At 41.0% G+C, this 18,861-nt stretch overlaps 4 protein-coding genes and 1 long non-coding RNA gene across 5 annotated transcripts; 3 read left to right on the top strand and 2 right to left on the bottom strand.

Moving 5' to 3' along the window:
- The first annotated feature begins 1,419 nt into the window (after positions 1–1,419).
- On the top strand, positions 1,420–3,780 carry LOC115683674 (protein POLLENLESS 3-LIKE 2). Its single transcript, XM_030608241.2, has 4 exons — positions 1,420–1,718; positions 1,831–2,043; positions 2,166–2,321; positions 2,563–3,780. The coding sequence occupies exons 1-4, from the start codon at positions 1,551–1,553 to the stop codon at positions 3,496–3,498; spliced, it is 1,473 nt and encodes a 490-aa protein (XP_030464101.2). The 5' UTR covers positions 1,420–1,550; the 3' UTR covers positions 3,499–3,780.
- On the bottom strand, positions 3,772–6,238 carry LOC115683675 (L-ascorbate peroxidase 3). Its single transcript, XM_030608242.2, has 9 exons — positions 6,065–6,238; positions 5,734–5,858; positions 5,579–5,628; positions 5,016–5,081; positions 4,891–4,939; positions 4,629–4,711; positions 4,463–4,542; positions 4,253–4,355; positions 3,772–4,122 (listed from the first exon to the last, which is right to left on the bottom strand). The coding sequence occupies exons 1-9, from the start codon at positions 6,172–6,174 to the stop codon at positions 3,964–3,966; spliced, it is 825 nt and encodes a 274-aa protein (XP_030464102.2). The 5' UTR covers positions 6,175–6,238; the 3' UTR covers positions 3,772–3,963.
- Positions 6,239–8,898: 2,660 nt separating this feature from the next.
- On the top strand, positions 8,899–13,748 carry LOC115683636 (protein ALTERED PHOSPHATE STARVATION RESPONSE 1). Its single transcript, XM_056320314.1, has 4 exons — positions 8,899–10,153; positions 10,345–10,601; positions 10,948–11,171; positions 12,651–13,748. The coding sequence occupies exons 1-4, from the start codon at positions 9,481–9,483 to the stop codon at positions 13,432–13,434; spliced, it is 1,938 nt and encodes a 645-aa protein (XP_056176289.1). The 5' UTR covers positions 8,899–9,480; the 3' UTR covers positions 13,435–13,748.
- A 586-nt stretch (positions 13,749–14,334) lies between these two features.
- LOC115683655 (probable methyltransferase TCM_000168) lies at positions 14,335–17,282 on the top strand. Its single transcript, XM_056320312.1, has 5 exons — positions 14,335–14,482; positions 14,572–14,681; positions 15,450–15,854; positions 16,068–16,343; positions 16,914–17,282. Exons 2-5 carry the CDS (start codon positions 14,592–14,594, stop codon positions 17,259–17,261), a joined length of 1,119 nt encoding a protein of 372 aa, XP_056176287.1. The 5' UTR covers positions 14,335–14,482; positions 14,572–14,591; the 3' UTR covers positions 17,262–17,282.
- On the bottom strand, positions 15,266–17,055 carry LOC130140599 (uncharacterized). Its single transcript, XR_008818595.1, has 2 exons — positions 16,049–17,055; positions 15,266–15,836 (listed from the first exon to the last, which is right to left on the bottom strand). It is a non-coding gene; the product is annotated as an uncharacterized LOC130140599 (long non-coding RNA).
- Positions 17,283–18,861: the final 1,579 nt, after the last annotated feature.

Here is an 18,861-nt window from a genome sequence, read left to right as displayed (position 1 = left end):
AATAAATAACAAGGGAAAGAGATTACCACCAAAATTGTTCTCATTAGTGTCAATTGTGCCATGTTAGACAATTGACATTCACATTTGTGATTTCCGGTCAAAATTGACTGAATGAATTATTTTGGCAAATTGTCAAAAGGTTTAAAATTAGATTGGTCAAATTAAAAGATTGAGGATTGAATTGTCATAAATGCAATAAGTTTATGACTTTTTTAGTAATTTTCCCCTTATTTATCCTAAGATCACGCTTACGCATACATTCCAAATTGCATATTTTGCATACTAATAATCGCTTGTTCTTGTTATGATTCAAAACTAAAACAGCATTATAAATTCTTTCGAAATTATAATTTCTTACTATTTCTATTGGAATACAAAAAATATGCCAACCACGTCTTCTAGTCTTTTTTTTTTCTGAAAAGATAAATAAGAAAAATTCTCTATAGCCAAGTAAACTCTTCATATGAGGCTTCCATTTATTAAAAGATCCGATCTTTTTGTGAGTATCTGGAACAACACCACCATTTTTGTATCCGGGTTCCTTGATAGATCATCTAGCCTATGGAAGAAACAAGTGCTAATTTTGGCTAGATTCGAGGCATAAAGCTCGAAAAATTTTAAACCATAGTAAAAAATTCTCACTTTTTAACCACAATAAAATTGTTAATACCAAGAAAAACCTCAAACTGGTACACTTGTGACAAATTAACCTCAAACTAATTTTTTAATCACAAAAAACCCCAAACTGGTACATCTGTGACAAATTTATCCCAAACTAATTTTTTGACAACCGAAAACCCCAAACTAGTACACTTGTGATAAATTTACCCTCCGTTAATTTTTGTTAAATTAGATTAATACCACAAAAAATCACAAATTGGTATACCTATAACAAACGGAGGGTAAAACATAAAACTCGTACATTCGTTAACTATCGCGTGTCATTTAACAAAACAATTTGACAGTAAAATTTTACGGAAACAATTTGAGAGTAAATTTGTCACATGTGTATCAGTCTGGGGTTTTAGTGGTCAAAAAATTAGTTTTTGGTAAAATTGTCATAAACGTATCAGTAGTAAGAAATCCTGAAAAAGAAAAAACAAAAAAAGGCTTTCGGACAAACAGCACCAGGCTGCTAGCAGCAGAAAGACAAGGCAAAGCCCAAGGACATGTTTGGAAGTATCCTAAAAATGCGGTGGGCAAATTCCACATTTGGGCGAAAATCAGGGCACTCGATGCAAATAACCTTCCTCGGCGTCATATAAAAATGAGCAAAAGAGAATTATAATAATAAGAGGGAGCCCCCGAGACGCAACGGCTAGTTCCGCGAACGGTCACCCCCAACGGTCACAATTCTTTCAAAATAGGGAACTCTCTCCCCCCTCTATATGGGACCGTCCCTCCAAACTCCCCTCTCCATCCTCCTCTCTCTCTCTCTCTCATCTCGTCGGGCATTCCACCATCTGCTTCGTCTTGCGAATCTTAACTTCGACGCGACTGCGAAAAAGGGAAAGCGAAAACGAAAGAAAGAGCTTGCTCTTATATAAAAGATGTTGCAAGATATGTGGAATGCCCCTCCTGGGTTTAGACCCACCAAATCCGCTCCCTCGTCGCCCGCCAAGCCGCTCGGGGTCTCGAGAACCCGGTCCGAGTCCTTCCACGTCACCCACAAGGTCCCGGTGGGCGACACGCCTTACGTCAGAGCCAAAAACGTCCAGGTAAGCATCTGGGTCACCTCGGATATTCATCGGAGTTTCGTCCTTTTTTATGGATTGTATTGATGTTTTGTTTTGATGGGGTTTTCTTGTTTGTGGTCTTTTTATTGATCAGTTGGTGGATAAGGATCCGGAGAAGGCGATACCTCTGTTTTGGGCGGCGATTAATGCCGGAGATAGAGTGGACAGTGCTCTCAAGGACATGGCCATTGTGATGAAGCAACAGAACAGGGCTGAAGAAGCCATCGAAGCTATCAAATCGCTGCGGATCCGATGTTCGGATCAGGCTCAGGAGTCTCTCGATAACATTTTACTGGATCTTTACAAGGTCTATAATCACTTCATTTTAGCGAAAACCAGCATAGTTCCACGGAGCTAGTAAGCTCTTGACAGTGGCAATTATAGCTAACCAAATATCTTACGTCCTTCATTTGTGTTCCATGTTGACAGAGATGCGGGAGATTGGATGATCAAATTGCACTTCTGAAGCATAAATTATACTTGATTCAGCAAGGGCTAGCCTTCAATGGGAAGCGGACCAAAACTGCTCGGTCTCAGGGCAAAAAGTTTCAAGTCTCCGTGGAACAGGAAGCGACTCGGTTGCTGGTAAGAGTCCACTACTACTAGCGTGTCAAATTCTACTTCTATTCTATGCCAGACCGTGTCCGTCAAAGGATCCCACGTCACTTGTGTGGTTTGTGTGGACAAGCGATCTAGGGTACTGTCAATGCTAAAGCTGAATTTCAAATGATTGAACTAAATTAAATTAGTACAAATTCGCGACATTTGCGAGTTAGACATGTTAAATTGCATCGTACTTAAACGGAATTGATGTTTTTTGCTTTAGGGGAACTTGGGTTGGGCACTGATGCAGCAGAACAACTACATTGAAGCAGAAGATGCATACAGGAGAGCACTCATAATCGCACCAGACAACAACAAAATGTGCAATTTGGGCATCTGCTTGATGAAACAAGGCAGGATAGCCGAAGCTAAGGAGACTTTGCGGCGGGTGAAACCGGCCATGGTCGACGGGCCTCGAGGTGTTGATTCGCACCTGAAAGCCTATGAAAGGGCACAGCAGATGCTCAAAGACCTCGAGTCCGAGATGATGAACCAGGGAGGAGACCGGGTCGAGCAGAGCAAGTTATTCGATGCATTCCTCGGCTCATCGTCGATTTGGCAGCCTCAGCCTTGCAAGGATCATCATGCTAATGCGAGTAAATCACAAGACGATTTCGGGGATGAGAATATTGACGCTAATATTATCACGAACCAGTCGACAGGGTTGGGGCAGCAGAGATACATGAAATCTCTAACATTTAATGGGAATTTGAATTCCCTCAACAAAGATGCCCCGCCATTTTATTCGACGAAAGTCGTGAACGAAAAGGAGCCTTTTGGGGTTCAGTTCAATAACAATGAGACCCTCAAGAGGACGAGGTCCGGGAACGCAGCAAATGGTATGCGATTCAGTGAAGCAGCGGCGGAGTCCACAAAGCCGCTCGTGGAGGGGCCAGAGAAAACAGAGAACAAGTCGAGAAGGCTGTCCGCCTCGCCCGAGGAGAAGTCAGAGAATTTGATGGAGTTGTTGCCTGACAATGATGACTTTGAAGAGGCTATTCTTGCTGCAGTTCTGGGTCAGAGTAAGGAACCAGGAAAGACGGTAGAAACTGACAGCAGCAACAACAACAGCAACAGCACTTGGAATGTCCCTAAGAAGATAGACAAGAGGCTCAAGGTTTTTCAGGACATTACACTCTCACTGAGTCCAAAAGCCTGAACAAAAAAGGGCTTGGCATTCTTTTAACTAGTTTCAGTCATAATTTCTGAATCTAATAGTTTTATATAATTTTAGGTTGGAGATAAACTTGTTCTCCTATTAAATTTCATTCCTTTAGTTGAGGAGAGGGGAAGAGTCTTGTAGTGTTGTAGCAATGCAGAAGAAGTAGGGCAGAGTTCTAGTACTTCTCCCACTAAACCGTTCCCTGTTAATTTGATGTAAGCAGCCTATCAAATAAATGGCACAATTTATTTATGAATAATAAGAGATGCATTTCCTGAATGTTGAGTCTCTCTTCACTTCAAAATAGGAAATCTTCATACTTATTGTGAGAATCAGCACCCAACGACTGGATGACATTTTGTACTCATCGGCATTTACGGTTGTAATTTTGTATTAAAGAAATCTAAATTTCGACGAGATCACGAAACCACACATTATTCACACTTCATAGTGTTCTTTTTTTCACTTCACTTTTTGGTGAACTCCAAAGAAATGACTCCAGGCTGCAGCAAATCCTGATTTGAGTTTCACCAGCATTAAGCCCAAGTAAGCCGGAGAAAAGCCTAGCTCGGACAGCTTCTTGTGTGACAGTGCATAGTCTTCAAAGAAGGCTTCCTCATCCTGCGTGTATCGAAAGGAACTCTCACAAAGAAGAAACTAGCACAAAGAATGATGAACTTCCATCGGACCATATTTTCAGCACAACTTAGAAGACATGATGTTCCGCAGCCCCCAGTTAAATTGATAGTACCTTGGCATATAGCTCTACATAGCGACGAAACTCTGGATCCTCCACAAGAACTCTATCTGTCGGAAGTTTCAGAAGTCCTGGCGAGTTTCGTTTCAGAAGTTCCCTGCACATATTTCGATCACAAAGCATGTAACATTGGGCAGAAAGTTCATCTGATGGAAGTAGAGAGTGAATAGAGTATTGTGTGATCGAAGTGTGATCGTCTCTTACACAAAATACGAATTATCGAACTTTAGGGGTTCCTTGGTCCAGGGTCCATCAAAGCCTGATCTATCCTTATGTGCTCTTCCCTAAAAATTCAGAGAAGAAAAGGAAGAAATTGGATCATGTACAAACTGCTAGTACCCCAGTGAAGAAGGGCTTCTGAAATATTTACCAAAGTATGGCCTCCAGATAATGCTACAATATCCTTGTCTGATAGGCCCATCCGATAAAATATTTCCCTTAAATGCGATGCGCCTGTATTAAGATGAACAAGGACTACATTAAGAAGCATTGTGGAAAATCTGAGGCTCTCTCCTAACTGATGCATACAAACTGGTATCATTTTCATCTGGGTGTCATCAATTCAAACCCTTAACAGTGGTTCGAGCTAAGGTTTTAGTGAGCAATCTTAAGAAGTACTGATTATAACTTACCTTTAGCAGCATCTGGAAGACGGCCTTCCTCTGGAGACCCCATAGAATCCTAATATAGAATCGAATCGGTTAATATAAGTGATGCATAAACCATTAGCCCTTAAGAATTCTTTCTGCCAATTTACCTTTCTTCCAGGGACGAAGTTAATGGAGGGACCGCCTGTAACCTCAACTGCGACAACCCCAGCAAGCTGAAAAGCAAATTATGGTTGAACTTGTGAGTTCACGACATCTAAAAAGTCTTTTGTCTTGAACTTGAAATCACATGGACTGTTCTAGCTGCTCATCAGCTTCCATAAATAGCAATTCAATACAAAGCTATTGAACAACTGGAGAGAATGTGTCCCTGGAGATATCATGATTAACGCGAGCAAAATAGTCCACAATTTGTCAGAAAATAACTACCCACGACCTCTTCATACAAAGTAAGGATACGTAAGTTTCCTCACATGGTATGTCAGATGCATTACCCCTCTATAACATCTTAGACAACATATCTGAAAGATTTCGCCGTAGCCAACATCAGACCCAGATAAGAATAGCAAACTTTTTAAACTAATATCATGCTATGGATTTTGTGCAGTACAGGTACATCAATGGTCCAAAAGATTTCTGTATTATGTCACCAACTGGGAAGATCATTTATCTTTTAACCAAGCAGGCAAAAATCCAAGAAAAAGGCGGTTACCTGGTAAAAATCTGCATAGGAAATTTTCGGACATCTGGCCTTGACTTCCTCTGAAGCAAAATAGAAGTAGAAAGACTTGAACAAAGATTTCCTAGAAAATGTAGATTGAACTTATGAATGTGGAAAGTTATAAATGCTAAGCCGCGGAAGCCCACCACATAAATCAACAGCAATCTTTAATCCATTGTTCGAACCATGTTTCAGTTCGGCTTCATTCCGTATCGAGCCATTAGGCCCTCCCGTCTTTGTTCTTGCATCATAAGTTCCCGCGTCATGCCACCTGCAGATTTCCATAACCATCATGCACCGACATAACTAGAGAAGTCCTAAATAGGCAATCTACGCAAAACACTACAAAGCACCGTGTATGCGCACGGTCGCTTGCAATCTAACAAGTTTCGTCGCTCACCATCCTTCAAACAAACTTTACTTCGCCAAAAAGAAAGAAGTAGTAAGAAAGAAGAGAAAGGATATAAGAATCTTTACGCTAAGCGAAGCATGATAGGGGCACACTGTGTGCTCGAAATGAGGCCGCGGAGCAGTCTGCGAGCCTTCACAATTTGCTTCAAGTACTCCGCGTCCACGACCAGCGCCATTCGAACAAAGTTCTCTGAGAATAAGGCCAATGAAAGAACTAAGACAGGTGATGGCGAAAGCAATCGCAACAATGCTAGCTCTGCTCCATTTCGCATGATGTTATATATAGAGAGAGGTACAAGTGGAAAGTAAGGAAGACAGAGTAGTGAAGAAAGGCACATATACTTTGCAAGTTGGAAGAGAGAATGGAAGCTGCAAGGAATGACTGATGCCATTGCCATTGCCATTGCCATTGCCTACTCCTTCGTTTAAGGATAAATAGAATATTCATGGAGCAGATCCATCATGATCAAGGCATGAAATTCCTTGAAAGTCATGCAGCGGATTCTTTTGCATACCACGTCACAAGACAACACGGTTATAAGGATTTGGAAACGATCATAGAAACATCACGTTGCACAAATCAAAAGAACGGGAGTTCATCTGTACAATTTAAAATTTTGAAAAAGAGAATAAATTGCGCATGAAATTCACTAGATGAACGAAAAATCTAGAATTTTTATCCTTCATAAGTCTTAATTTAGGATTTTTTTTTTTACCTGCAATAAATGAAATGAGAATCCATAAATTTCAAAAGCCTTGGTGGGGGTGTAAAATGGGGGAATAACCATGGGCTCGTCCCATCAAAGGGTTAGTCAAAGGCCATGACAAGTTTGACCAATCATCGTACCTGGGTTTCTCGGGCAAGGGCAACGAGGTATTGATTGACCATATTCAATGGCATTTTTTTTTTGACCATATTCAATGGCATTGAGGAGGCATAACCACAACTTCCGTTGCACTTGTCCTAATCACTATGACGGCCCTATTATTTGATTCATTTTAATTCACTTTGAACATGTCTAAATCTTTAGAAGTAACATGGGTATTTTTTTTTTGAATCATTTAGATTAATGTCAATATCTTTCCATGGTCTTTTTAAGATCCGCAATACATCTTCTTCTTTTCTTTATCTTAGCAGGAAATTCATATATCACTTCTCGAAAGCAACACAGAACAAGCATATCGTGTATTTTTTTTTTCTTCTTTATATCGTGATAGAGGCGGTATTTTGGCCAGCCTACGAGTACCTTATTAAGTCTCTACCCTCTTGATTCGAATAGAGATGGACCCTTATTCTAGATTGTGTAGTGATCAGTAAGGATATGCTTCCTTATGATGGGACTCGAAGAGATTGTGTCAATATCGGTTGCTAATTCAGTATTGTGTTTTAACTCGTAGCGGGAAACTACAAAAACGACGATGCTAAATTATGCGATACCAAGTCATCGTGACACGAAGTTTTCGAATATCCGAAAGACTTTCTTTCATCTCCACACTTTACTTTTATTTTCCCTTCCAATAAAATTTGTCGTCAAACCATATAGTGGCTATTCTAATAAGCGTTCCCGTGCTTAGTAAGATTGGATTTTTTTTTTAATCTTTATAATTTATCGATAGCTATGATAACCTCTAAGCAAATAATCTTAAGGGGAAAATTATTACCATGATTTCTAAATTCTGAATTTAGTAATACTTTGTATCTTGTTATGGAAAACTGAAAATAATATATGATTTCAATTCGGCGGCAACGAATTGTTCACTAACCTTTATGTTTTTATGCACTCCCGTGCAGAGCATGGGACATCATTGCCCCCTCCCTCCTTTCCTCTTTCTTTTTTTTTTTGCCCCTTTTATACTAAAGAAAATCCTGCCATATCTCTCCCCTCCCTCTTTTGCTGCTTTCTATCGTACTATAGATCTTATTATTCTTCAATTTTTCTTTTAAAAAAGTGACATACGACTGCCCGTAAAAAATGAATAATTTAGAAGATATTTTATTAAAAACGATCGTTTATATTACTCATAAAAAATAAATGAACGAAAAATATTTTCATCTTATAATTATTTCAAGAGATACAAACGATCATTTTTAGGAAAATATTTTCCAAATCAATCATTTTTTACGAAACAAACGAGTCCTTAGTATACTTTTATTTAATATATCAATGCATTTTATGCCTTTTTTTTCTCCTAAAATTCTTTCTCTTTAAAACAATTACAACTAAATCTTACCTTCAAAAAAAATTGATTTCCAATCGAATTATGAAAAGATAATGTCAACTTTTTTCTTTACATTTTATCATATATGAAAGTTGTACATACATTTCATTTTCCAATTATTTATTGATATATTCATCCTATTTCTTATAAAATCATCAAAATATATCTATATTATGTAACCGTTTATTTAGATAATTAAAAACCCTGAAACTTATCAAATCACGAGAAGACAATATCATTCCTTTGTTATTTACAAATCATATCCCAAAAGATGAACACTCCATCAATCTCTAATTATTTCACTCAATGCGCTCAACTAAATATAAGGTAAAATCATCCCGATTATTGATAAATAAAATAACGGCCTCGTTATTTAGCAATTATTCATTTTTACGCCAAATTAGATAGAACAATAATGCAATTTTCGTGATAACAATTTATACCCCAAAGAAGCACGTGTAACGTACTAATTACATAATTAGGCAGGATATTCAATGACCCCATTAATAATTCATTTTCTAATTGGCCAAAAAACAATGCCTCTTTAGTGTTTTTGGGAGGGATGAAGAAAAAAAGAAAAAAGGACCGTTGAGTGTATTGCATGTTCGAAGGGCCAAGTTGGAGGGCATTATGGTCATTCCGGCCGTATTATAAATTTTTTTTATTTGCTGGGGGGGGCTCTCTGCCCGAGACGCATTATCCCTGTTGCATCTCGACACTCTTCTTGTTCGCTCGTTCGTGCTCCTCCTGTCCTGCATCACGCCCACCTCTGTGTTCTCTCTTCTCCGCCAAAAGGAAAAGCACAACACCACCCCCACGTTCCAAGCTAAGCACACACACGCACACCCACCCACCTGGTACTCCCCACGTTGGCGTTGCGTTTGTGTTTCTGTTCTTGCCGGGGAGGGACAAAAAACACCTCTTTTCTTGAGGTATCGAAGTTGCTCCAGCTGAGCCGAAGCAAAGTGTTGTGATCAAGAAAGCCGCGCCTGCGTGAGGCCAGAAGAAAGGGAAAAAGGACAAGGGCTTAGCTTTGCGCGTCCCGTCGTCACTTGCGGTGGTAATGCTGCTAAAGTTGAAGCCCTCCCTGGGAAATGCGCGATGCCCCGCCATTGATGGAGCTTGAAGCAGCTTGAGGAGGGACGAGAGGGAGAAAGATCTTTCCTTTTTTTTGTCCCGTTTTTGGCAAAAAGAGAGAAAGGGCTCGTTTTTGATCGTCTGGGGAGGGAGGGAGGGAGCGAGAGAGAGAGAGAGAGAGAGAGATGGGGTGTTGTTACTCGAGAGTAGAGAGGGAGGAGATGGTGTCCCGCTGCAGGGCGAGGAAGAGGTACATGAAGCAGTTCGTGAAGGCGAGACAGGGGTTCTCGGTCTCGCACGCCATGTACCTGCGCGCGCTGCGCAGCACCGGATCCGCCCTCCTCCAGTTTGCCAACGGCGAGGCCACCCTCCACCTCCACCACCGGCGCCTCCACTCGTCGCCACTGCTGCCCTCCCCGCCGCCGCAGCCGCCGCCCACCCCGCCCCCTCTCAGCCCCGGCCCCGACACCTGGACCTCCACCTCCGTCACCGCCTCCTCGGCCGTGCCGCCCCCGCCCCCTCCGCCGCCCCCGCCGCCCCCGGCTTCCGGGTGGGATTTCTGGGACCCTTTCGTGCCGTCATCGTCGAGGTCAGCCACGGAGGAGGAATGGGAGGTGACCACGACGGCTTCTGAGTTGGCGGCACCGCCTGCGGCCTCCATGACAGTGGTCAGTGGGTATTCAAAGGACAGCAATAGCGAGCTTGCAATGGTGGTGTCCAGGAATAGTGGGAAAGATCTGATGGGGATAATCAAAGAGCTTGATGAGTACTTTCTGAATGCTGCTGATGCTGGTGCTGATGTGTCATTGGCGCTGGAAGTTTCAAGCCCTGCTTTTTCTTACCACCAAAGCAGAGAGGGTACAGAAACCACTAAGCCTTTATTTTCGTCATTTTCTTTTGTGTCAATTCTGTTTGACAGATCTGTCAAAAAAAAATATACCCATTTGATTATATTTCGCTTTTATGTGCAAGAAACCATGAGATGAGATAGCGAATGTAAAATGAATAGAAGAATGTTTTGCTAGTTTGCTTTTTCTGAGCGAAAGCAGTTCTCTCTTTTGTCACTTTGAACTGCGTATATATATGTTTGAAGTTTGATCCTTTGGTGTTGGCAGGCAAAGTTCATAATTATATGTGGAATCTGAGTCCCTCGTTGTGGACACGGGGATGCACCAGTCCCAAATCAAATGGCTTTGGCAGGATGAGTGCCCAGAATTTTGGCAGTGGAAGGTCTGTGTATGGTAGCCACTGTTCTACTGCAGAAAGGTTATACGCATGGGAGAAGAAGCTGTGCAAGGAGGTCAAGGTAGCTATCTATTTCGATTATATATCTTGCTATTGTCTTTCTTTTGCTCTTTAATAGTTATTGCTAGTACATGACACATTTTCAACAAGATATAAGACGGTTTAACCGTTAGGAAATTGACACAAATCTCCAATGTCCTAGGAGGTGGCTCCTAGGAAACAGTTTGACCGTCGAAAAGTTCAATGATTTTAAAGATGTGTAACTGCGTTTTGGGTTTCCTAGAATGTTTATGTTTTCACGGACAAGAAATGACACTCTGTGCATATTGAGCAATTAATGGATATTTTTCCTGTTCTGGTCTATCCATGAAACCAAATTCATGTAAGATTATTTATATTGGTCTTAGGATGCTGTGACCATCAAAATGCAGCATGACAAGAGGGTGGAGCAATTGAGGAAGCTAGAGCTGAAGCGGGCGGACTATATGAGGACTGAGAAAACCAAAAAGGAGATTGAGAAGTTGGAATCGCAGATGGTGGTCGCTTCGCAAGCCATCGAGACAACTTCTACTGAAATCATCAAATTAAGAGACACGGAGCTGTATCCACAGCTGCTGGAGCTAGTTAAAGGGTTAGTTTACGTTACATGCATGACACGAAGACCTAAACGCTCTCTCATTTATTTATTTTTCCTTTTCCTAATCTATATAGTAGGGAAAGAATGTTTCAAAAACTGGCTCGGCAATGCGGAAAAGTTTGGAGTTTGAGTGGTTTTTTTTTTAGTTGGACACATGCTAGATCATGTGGAATGCATCACTTTTCCAAGTATTACCTTCTTTTTTTTGGTCGGAAAGTATTACCTATTAAGATGGTTCAATCCATATAGAAATGTCTGTTTGAGAATTTTATGAAAATGGTTGTGGTAACTAGGATGCCCCCGTCTAACCACTAAAGAAAAGTCATATCTAGCACAAAATAAAGTAAAATGCATCTGTTACTAGAGTGAAAGGCAGCCCCTGCATTTGGGCCAGAAGAGAAAATTATCCTAGTTCTGTACAAGCAATTGCTTTTGAATGCTTTTCTTATGCCTCTTTATCCCTCTTGTCCCTTCTTTTCACTTTTAGTCCCAGGTTCTTCTCATTTCCAAGAGGGTTAGTACAATGTTTTGAACCGTGCATCATGTTGTTATTCCTAGAACGAGAAACATGTTTGCTGCATGGTTTAGAGTTATTTAGGAAACAAATTACAACAGCAACGGTAGTCAAAGCCTTTTCACTAAGTGGAACCAACTGCCTGGCCCTTGCTAAACATAGTAGTGGTGGATGATAGATTCAAGGTATTCTTTATGCTTTCTTTTAATGTCTTGTGAGACTCACCCCCGTCCCATGGAATCTCAAACTCTCTGTGGTCATCATGTCTCATTTCAAATTTATGACCATGTTAACAGGTTTTTCTCATCTTCCGTTGGTCTATTGGGCTGACTTTAATCTTTTCTCCTGATTTCAAATCTTTCTTTTCCTGAGTGCCCATAGCTCAGTGGCTTTGCATTCCGACCCATATAACCCATCGGGTTGTCATATTGTCAATTTGTGAAAAATTTCCCTTTTGCTTGAGTGGCTTTTGCCAAAGGCACAATACCATGGATGCACTTCTTTTAGTTTCTTGAAAAAGCAGACAATCACTCAAATTGTTATTTTGTTGTGGAGAGTAAATAACTATTGGATACAATGTATCAAATATATCGTTGTTAGCAATGGGGCGGGGAGAACATGTCATGCTGCTCTTGTTGTTCTTGTTCAGTAAAGTTAGTGCGTTGGCTACTTTTCCTGTAGAAATTTAAACATGTCATGAGCCCTATTGTATAGCTCAAAATGGGAAGTTGCAACTATTTACAAATTTGATTGTTTTTCAACAAATGGGTAGTCACATACTGAATAAAACAAGTACGATACACAAAATGACTCGATCTGGGCTCTCTTTAATAAATGTACTTATATATTTATCCCTCTCTCCATAATCTATGCGCTCTCTGCTGTGTCTTAAATAATTGCGTAATTGCAATTTTATCTCCCTCATTGGGCTCTTTTCCCCTTTGAGTTTGCTATTGCAGATTGATGTGCATGTGGAGAAGCATGTATGAGTGCCACCAGGTCCAGACCCACATAGTCCAGCAGCTTAAATACCTGAACATCATTCCATCTGCTGAACCCACGTCCGAGATTCACCGACAGTCAACTCTGCAGCTCGAGCTCAAGGTCCAGCAGTGGCACCTCTCCTTCTGCAGCCTTGTCAAGGCTCAGCGAGATTACATTCAGTCACTTACAGGCTGGCTCCGCCTCAGCCTCTTCCAGTTCAACAAGAACACACTATCTCGAACCTCGGAAGAGTCGAGGATTTATTCACTCTGTGAGGAGTGGCAACAAGCCGTCGACCGGATCCCTGACAAAGTAGCATCAGAAGGAATCAAGAGCCTATTGACCGCAATCCATTCCATTGTGGTTCAACAAGAGGAGGAGCAGAAGCAGAAGAAAAGGTCGGAATGTGCATTCAAAGAGCTCGAGAAGAAGACAGTTGAGCTCAGGTCATTGGAGAGCAAGTACGGTCCATTTTGTGCAGCCGAGACTCATGGTTCTGGAAGAAATAAGGACACTGTCGGAGAAAAGCGTGCCAAGGTCGCAGCTTTCAGAGCCAAAGCAGAGGACGAGAAGTCGAAACATGACAAATCGGTGAGCGTAAGTAGAGCAATGACTCTGAATAACCTACAGATGGGTTTTCCGCATGTCTTCCAGACAATCGTGGGGTTTTCCAGTGTGTGCATGCAGGCGTTCGAGTCGTTGTACAATGTAGCCAAGAACAATGCACCAGAGCATGATTTGAAGAGGCTTCTTCCTTGATTGCGTAGCCATGCGGATCAATTCATTGCAGAGAATGTTCATACCCGGTTGTATATAGGATAGAGTTTTGTGTCTACTTGGTTGTCCATGGAGATAATTTTATCAGGTATTACCGCTTTTTCAGACACAACCTACTATGGTGAAGTTAGATCAGAATGAAAGGAGTTTAAAAACTCGAGATGGGTATTGTGAGTTGTTTGTCCTTTACGGGAATGATTTTGGATGATTTCAGTATTCAAACCGCAATGACCACTTTGTGACAGCTGCGCATGAAATGGTTTGCTTCTGTGAATGTAAATTCCAGTGACATCCTAGCTGTAATTGTGATTTAGCCAACAAAGCGCAGAACTACAATTACTTAATCGTAAAATGGAAAAAATTAGCAGGTTATATCACTGTCGACGGGCTACGGGATCTCTGAGATCCGAACCAACAAGGATTGGTTATGAGACACAAAAGCATGTGAAGACCAAAAACTCACGAAGTGTTAAGATATAAAATGACATTTTTAAAGAGAGATCTTAGGAAGGAATAAGTATCACTGTATCACACATAGGACAATTCATAACAAGGGAATCTTTCTCTTTATGCAACCTGGAATATTTGTGGGTAGGCATAAATAATTTGTTTTGCTATTAAGGAACTGCTTCAAAAGCACCGAAAATAACAGTCAAACCGCGGAAGTAAACCACTTGGGGTTTACCCCAGTGGCCACCATTCTCACTTGAGAAGGGGGAGGTGGGGAGTTCGAATCCCCACCTTCGCAGAAAGTAGGAGTAGGGCCGCGTAGTTTAAGATGTGGGTTTCGATGCCCACGCCCTGCAAGAGGTGGGGTGCAAGTCTGAGTGTGTATCGTGAGTGAGAGATAGAGTAGGACCGACCAACAAAAAAAAAAAACCGCGGAAGTAGAGATCATCGGAAAAGGATTAATTTTCACCAGAAAGGATGTGTCCCACAAGAACAACAGCTAAGAATCCAGCTACTTCTCCGTGAAAGACAAGCAGATAAGTCAAGCTATTCATCTTGTTTCTCGTCATTAGTAGTAGAGGTAAGTTCATGTGAGTATTAAACACTTGTAGATATTATTTATGGATTAGTACGAACACAAATTGTCTAGTCCCACGAAAATATAGGCAGGTTTTGATCTGCAGAGAGCGATGGAGGGACAGAGCATGGGAACTGGGCAGATTCTGAGTATGAATGGTGGCTGCGGAGAAGAGAGCTATGCCGAGAACTCCAAAATACAGGTACACGTTCCTGATTATCATGACTTCTCTTTAAAATTGTAATTTCATTAATTAACGTTCTTGAATTAAATTAGAGTTAACTTAAATGATCGTCTAGAACAGCGTCTTTTGTAGGAGGGTGCTTAGTACTTCGGGTTGGAGTAGCTATTAAACAGATATTCGTGTAAGTCAAAGCCATGAGTTGACTCACAGAGATGTGATTACAGAAGTAATTTATCTCCATATTTTCTTCTCTTCTTCAATAGCAGCAAATGCTATTGAAGTTGAAGACGAGCAACATAATCTCTCTAATATGATGCCATAGTTTTCTTGCACAACGTCTGCAATCCCATTATGTCAATCCCTCAGTAGATTTTTCAGTTAATATCAGTCTCCAGTGATGAGAATCAAACCTCAAACTTATTAGAGGCCTTAATGCAGCTTGAAAAGTGCTTGTAGAAGCTCATAAGAGACTTCTAATAGAGAATGGTGCCAAGGCAAAGTTCGCTATAGGATAATATGAAGCAGAGATTCTACAACCTCCTGATAAATTTAGTTTTTGACAAACAAGCTGAGGCCATAAACAAACTTCAACTGCAAAGTACTAAGCTTTAATTCCACACAAGATCAATCTTTTATTAAATGGCCAAAAAACACTATTGTGCTATCGAGAAGACTCTTGCATGTGTAAATCATCACCCAATTCATTGAACACTGATATTGAGATTTGACCTCTCGTTTAATACTATGTTTCCCCTAAGTAAACTGAAGATTTTGTTTCTTCTCTAGACCACATATCTTTCCAGGACAATGCCGGTGTTGCACACGGCTCTACTAGATTTCTGTACCAAGAAACTTCCTGCTACCATCACAATCGCTGATCTCGGCTGCTCTTCCGGGCCAAACACTCTGTTGGCGATCTCTGAAAGCATGAGCATCATCCACAACACATGCCGCCAACTCGGACGCTCGCCGCCACAGTTCTGTGTGTTCCTTAACGACCTCCCTTCCAATGACTTCAACACGGTCTTCAACTCCCTTCCAAAGTTCCAGAAGAGGATGAGGGAAGAGAATGGCCAGGACTTCGGGCCATGTTACATCACTGGAGTTCCAGGTTCCTTCTATGGGAGGCTTTTCCCTGCGAAGAGCCTGCACTTCGTGCAATCTTCCTCAAGCCTGCATTGGCTCTCCCAGGTCAGCACTCACCCCTTTTTAAAAGAAAATCGAATTTTACCTCCCTCGACTATATGATCATTGTACTTTTAACCTATAACCGTTCAAAGTCTTGAGCTTTCTGTATGAGCATTCCATCGGAATTTAATAACTTTTAATGGTTCTAAGCTTGATAAGGCAAAAGGAGTGAAAAGTTCAATGGGAAGAATTCTGACCTGAAATTCCCTTCTGCAGGTACCTGTGGAGCTGAGTGACCCATCTAACAAAGCGCTGGTAAATAAAGGGAAAATTTATATTTCTAGGACAAGTCCACCGGGAATTGTCGAAGCTTATTCGAACCAATTCAGGAGGGACTTCTCTTCATTTCTTGAGTCGCGATCAGAAGAAATAGCCCCCGGAGGACACATGGTCCTGACTTACAGGGGCCGGAGGACGACAGACCCGTCTCCAGATGAAAGTTGTCTGCTTTGGGACTACTTAGGACTAGCATTTCAGGATTTGGTCTCACAGGTACATGTTGCTCCAAAAATATTTCTCCCCATCCATGTGTTCTAGCCACTGCATATGCAAGGCTCGGTCTCACAAGCTTTTATTGAAGTCGAAGTTATTAATCAATTTTGCCTAGCCCATGTGCATCTGGATCTCTAGGGGAGGAGGTCAGTTTTGGCAAGTCCTCACATCAGTCTTGGAGTATAACTTGCAAATTTTTGCAAGACCTGTCACTTGGCTACTTGAATTGAATAAAGTAACCTTTGAACCGTGCAATTTATTAACTTAACTTTCTCTAGTGAGCTCTAAGTTGCTGGAATTGCTATTTGTCACCATTTGACTAATGGATGCTTTGAAATCACGAAAGCTGGCAGTCTTCTAGAGCTAGGCTAGATTGTAGCTCTTAAGATCAGATGATTAGTCATCGGACTGGCATCATCTGATAATCCACTAGAATGGAGTTAGCAGGCTAGAAACCATGTAATTCTTTCACATGGAAAACATGTTGCTTAGCTGGTCTTCTAGTGATATCCCTTAATCAATTTACAGGGAAAATGTTACTAAAAAGAGAAAATTGTTCAAAAAACGCAGGGATTGATAGAGGAAGAGAAGCTGGACAGCTACAACACACCATACTATGAGCCCTATGTGGAGGATGTGAGGGCAGAGATAGAGAGAGAAGGGTCCTTCACACTTCACAGGCTAGAGATCATTGCAGCTCCATGGGATGGTGTGAATGGAGGGCACAAGTATGACAGGAGGAAGACAGCTGAGATGATGGCAAAGGCCATAAGGGCAGTAAATGAATCCATGATCACAAGCCACTTTGGAGGTCAAATCTTGGACTCCTTGTTTGAGAGGTTCATAGACATCATGGCTAGGGATACCAAGGAAGTGGAGCATCCCAGTCTTGTGTTGTCTTTGATTAGAAAGTCCTGAGATTTGCCTAGAGTGCTAATTCAGAGAGAGAGAGAGCCCCGTTGTGTGAAAAGGAAAAAAAGGGTCATCACCTAACTTAGATAAGGTCCTATGTATGTTGCCAATGATTTGCACTTTGCACTTCAATAATGTGTTTCTTGGCCAGAAAAAAAATGTCGTGTGTTTGTGTTGGCCAAAAGAAAAGATCATATATGTTTGTAAGTCTTTTTTTTTTCCTAAAAAGTTAAAGAAAAGGCAAAAGAAAAGAAGTCTAAGCATGTATATTTGTAAAAGTTTCAAATATTTTGATATATACTCTGCCATAAGATTGAGATTAACTAAAAGGTATATGGTCAATTTAAACACGCTTCATATTATATCTGGCTAAATTCATCGATTCAGCTCGATAGATGGACTGTCGGTGGATATACACTATATAAAAAACAAAAAACAGCAACAATAGCGAAAACATTACTCAATTTTCACTTAGATACTAGTTACATGTATTCCAAAAAAAAAAAAACCACAAGTCGACGGTTGAGACATGGGTATCAGTCTATCAGATATGCTGTGTTGCCTTTGCAACCACAAAATGGGTTGACTTTATGGTGAACGGGTCTTCCTTTTACAAGCTTCAAAGGACAGCAACAGTGATCTTGCAATGGTGGTGTCTAGGAATAGTGGGAAAGATCTGATGACGATATTTAAAGAGCTTGATGAGTATTTTCTGGATGCTGCTGGTGATGGTGCTGAAGTGTCATTGGCGTTGGAAGTTTCAACCCTGCTTTTTCTTGCCAAAGCCTTCTTTTCTTTTTCTTCATTTTTTTATTAATTATTTTTTACAGATCCGTAAAAAAACCGATTTGAATATATTTCGCTTTCATGTGCAAGAAACCTTGGGATAAGATAGTGAAAGTAAAATGAAGCATGACACTGTTTTGCTAGTTTGCTTTTTCTGGGCCAGAGCAGTTCTCTTTTTGTCACTTTCAACTGCATATATATCCGCAATCTGAGTCCCTCGTTGTGGACATGGGGATGGACCAGTCCAAAATCAAATGTTGCAAGACGAGTGCTAGAACTTTGGCAATGGAAGGTCTGTGTATAGTAGTCACTGTTCTACTGCTAAGAAATTATACACTTGGGAAAGGAAGCTGTACAAGGAGGTCAAGGTAGCTATTTATTTCGATGATCTATCTTGTGTATGTCTTTCTGTTGCTCTTGAATATTTATTGCTAGTACCTGACACGTCCCCAACAAGACGATTTAGCTGTCAGGAAATTGACATGAATCTCCGATGTGCTAACAAGTGGCTTCTCGGAAACAGTTTGACCATCGAAAACTTTTATGATTTTAAAGATGTGTAACTGCGTATGGGTTTCCTGTAATATTTTTCTCTTCTGCTAGCTACTATCCTTTCATGGACAAGAAATAACACTCTGCAGATTGAGCACACAATGGATATTTTTCCTTTTCTGGTCTATCTATGCGACTGACTTCATGTCATTTTATTTGTATTGGTCTTAGGATGCCGGGAGCAACTAAGGAAGGTAGAGCTGACCATGGCTGACTACCTGAGGACTGAGAAAACCAAAAAGGAGGTTGAGAAGTTGGAATCGCAGAT

This window comes from Syzygium oleosum, unplaced genomic scaffold (assembly GCF_021117445.2).
Source record: "Syzygium oleosum isolate NSW1041296 unplaced genomic scaffold, Sole_v2.1 Sole_v2.20, whole genome shotgun sequence".
Classification (NCBI taxonomy): Eukaryota; Viridiplantae; Streptophyta; class Magnoliopsida; order Myrtales; family Myrtaceae; genus Syzygium; species Syzygium oleosum.
This window is presented reverse-complemented; position numbering and strand designations above follow the sequence as displayed.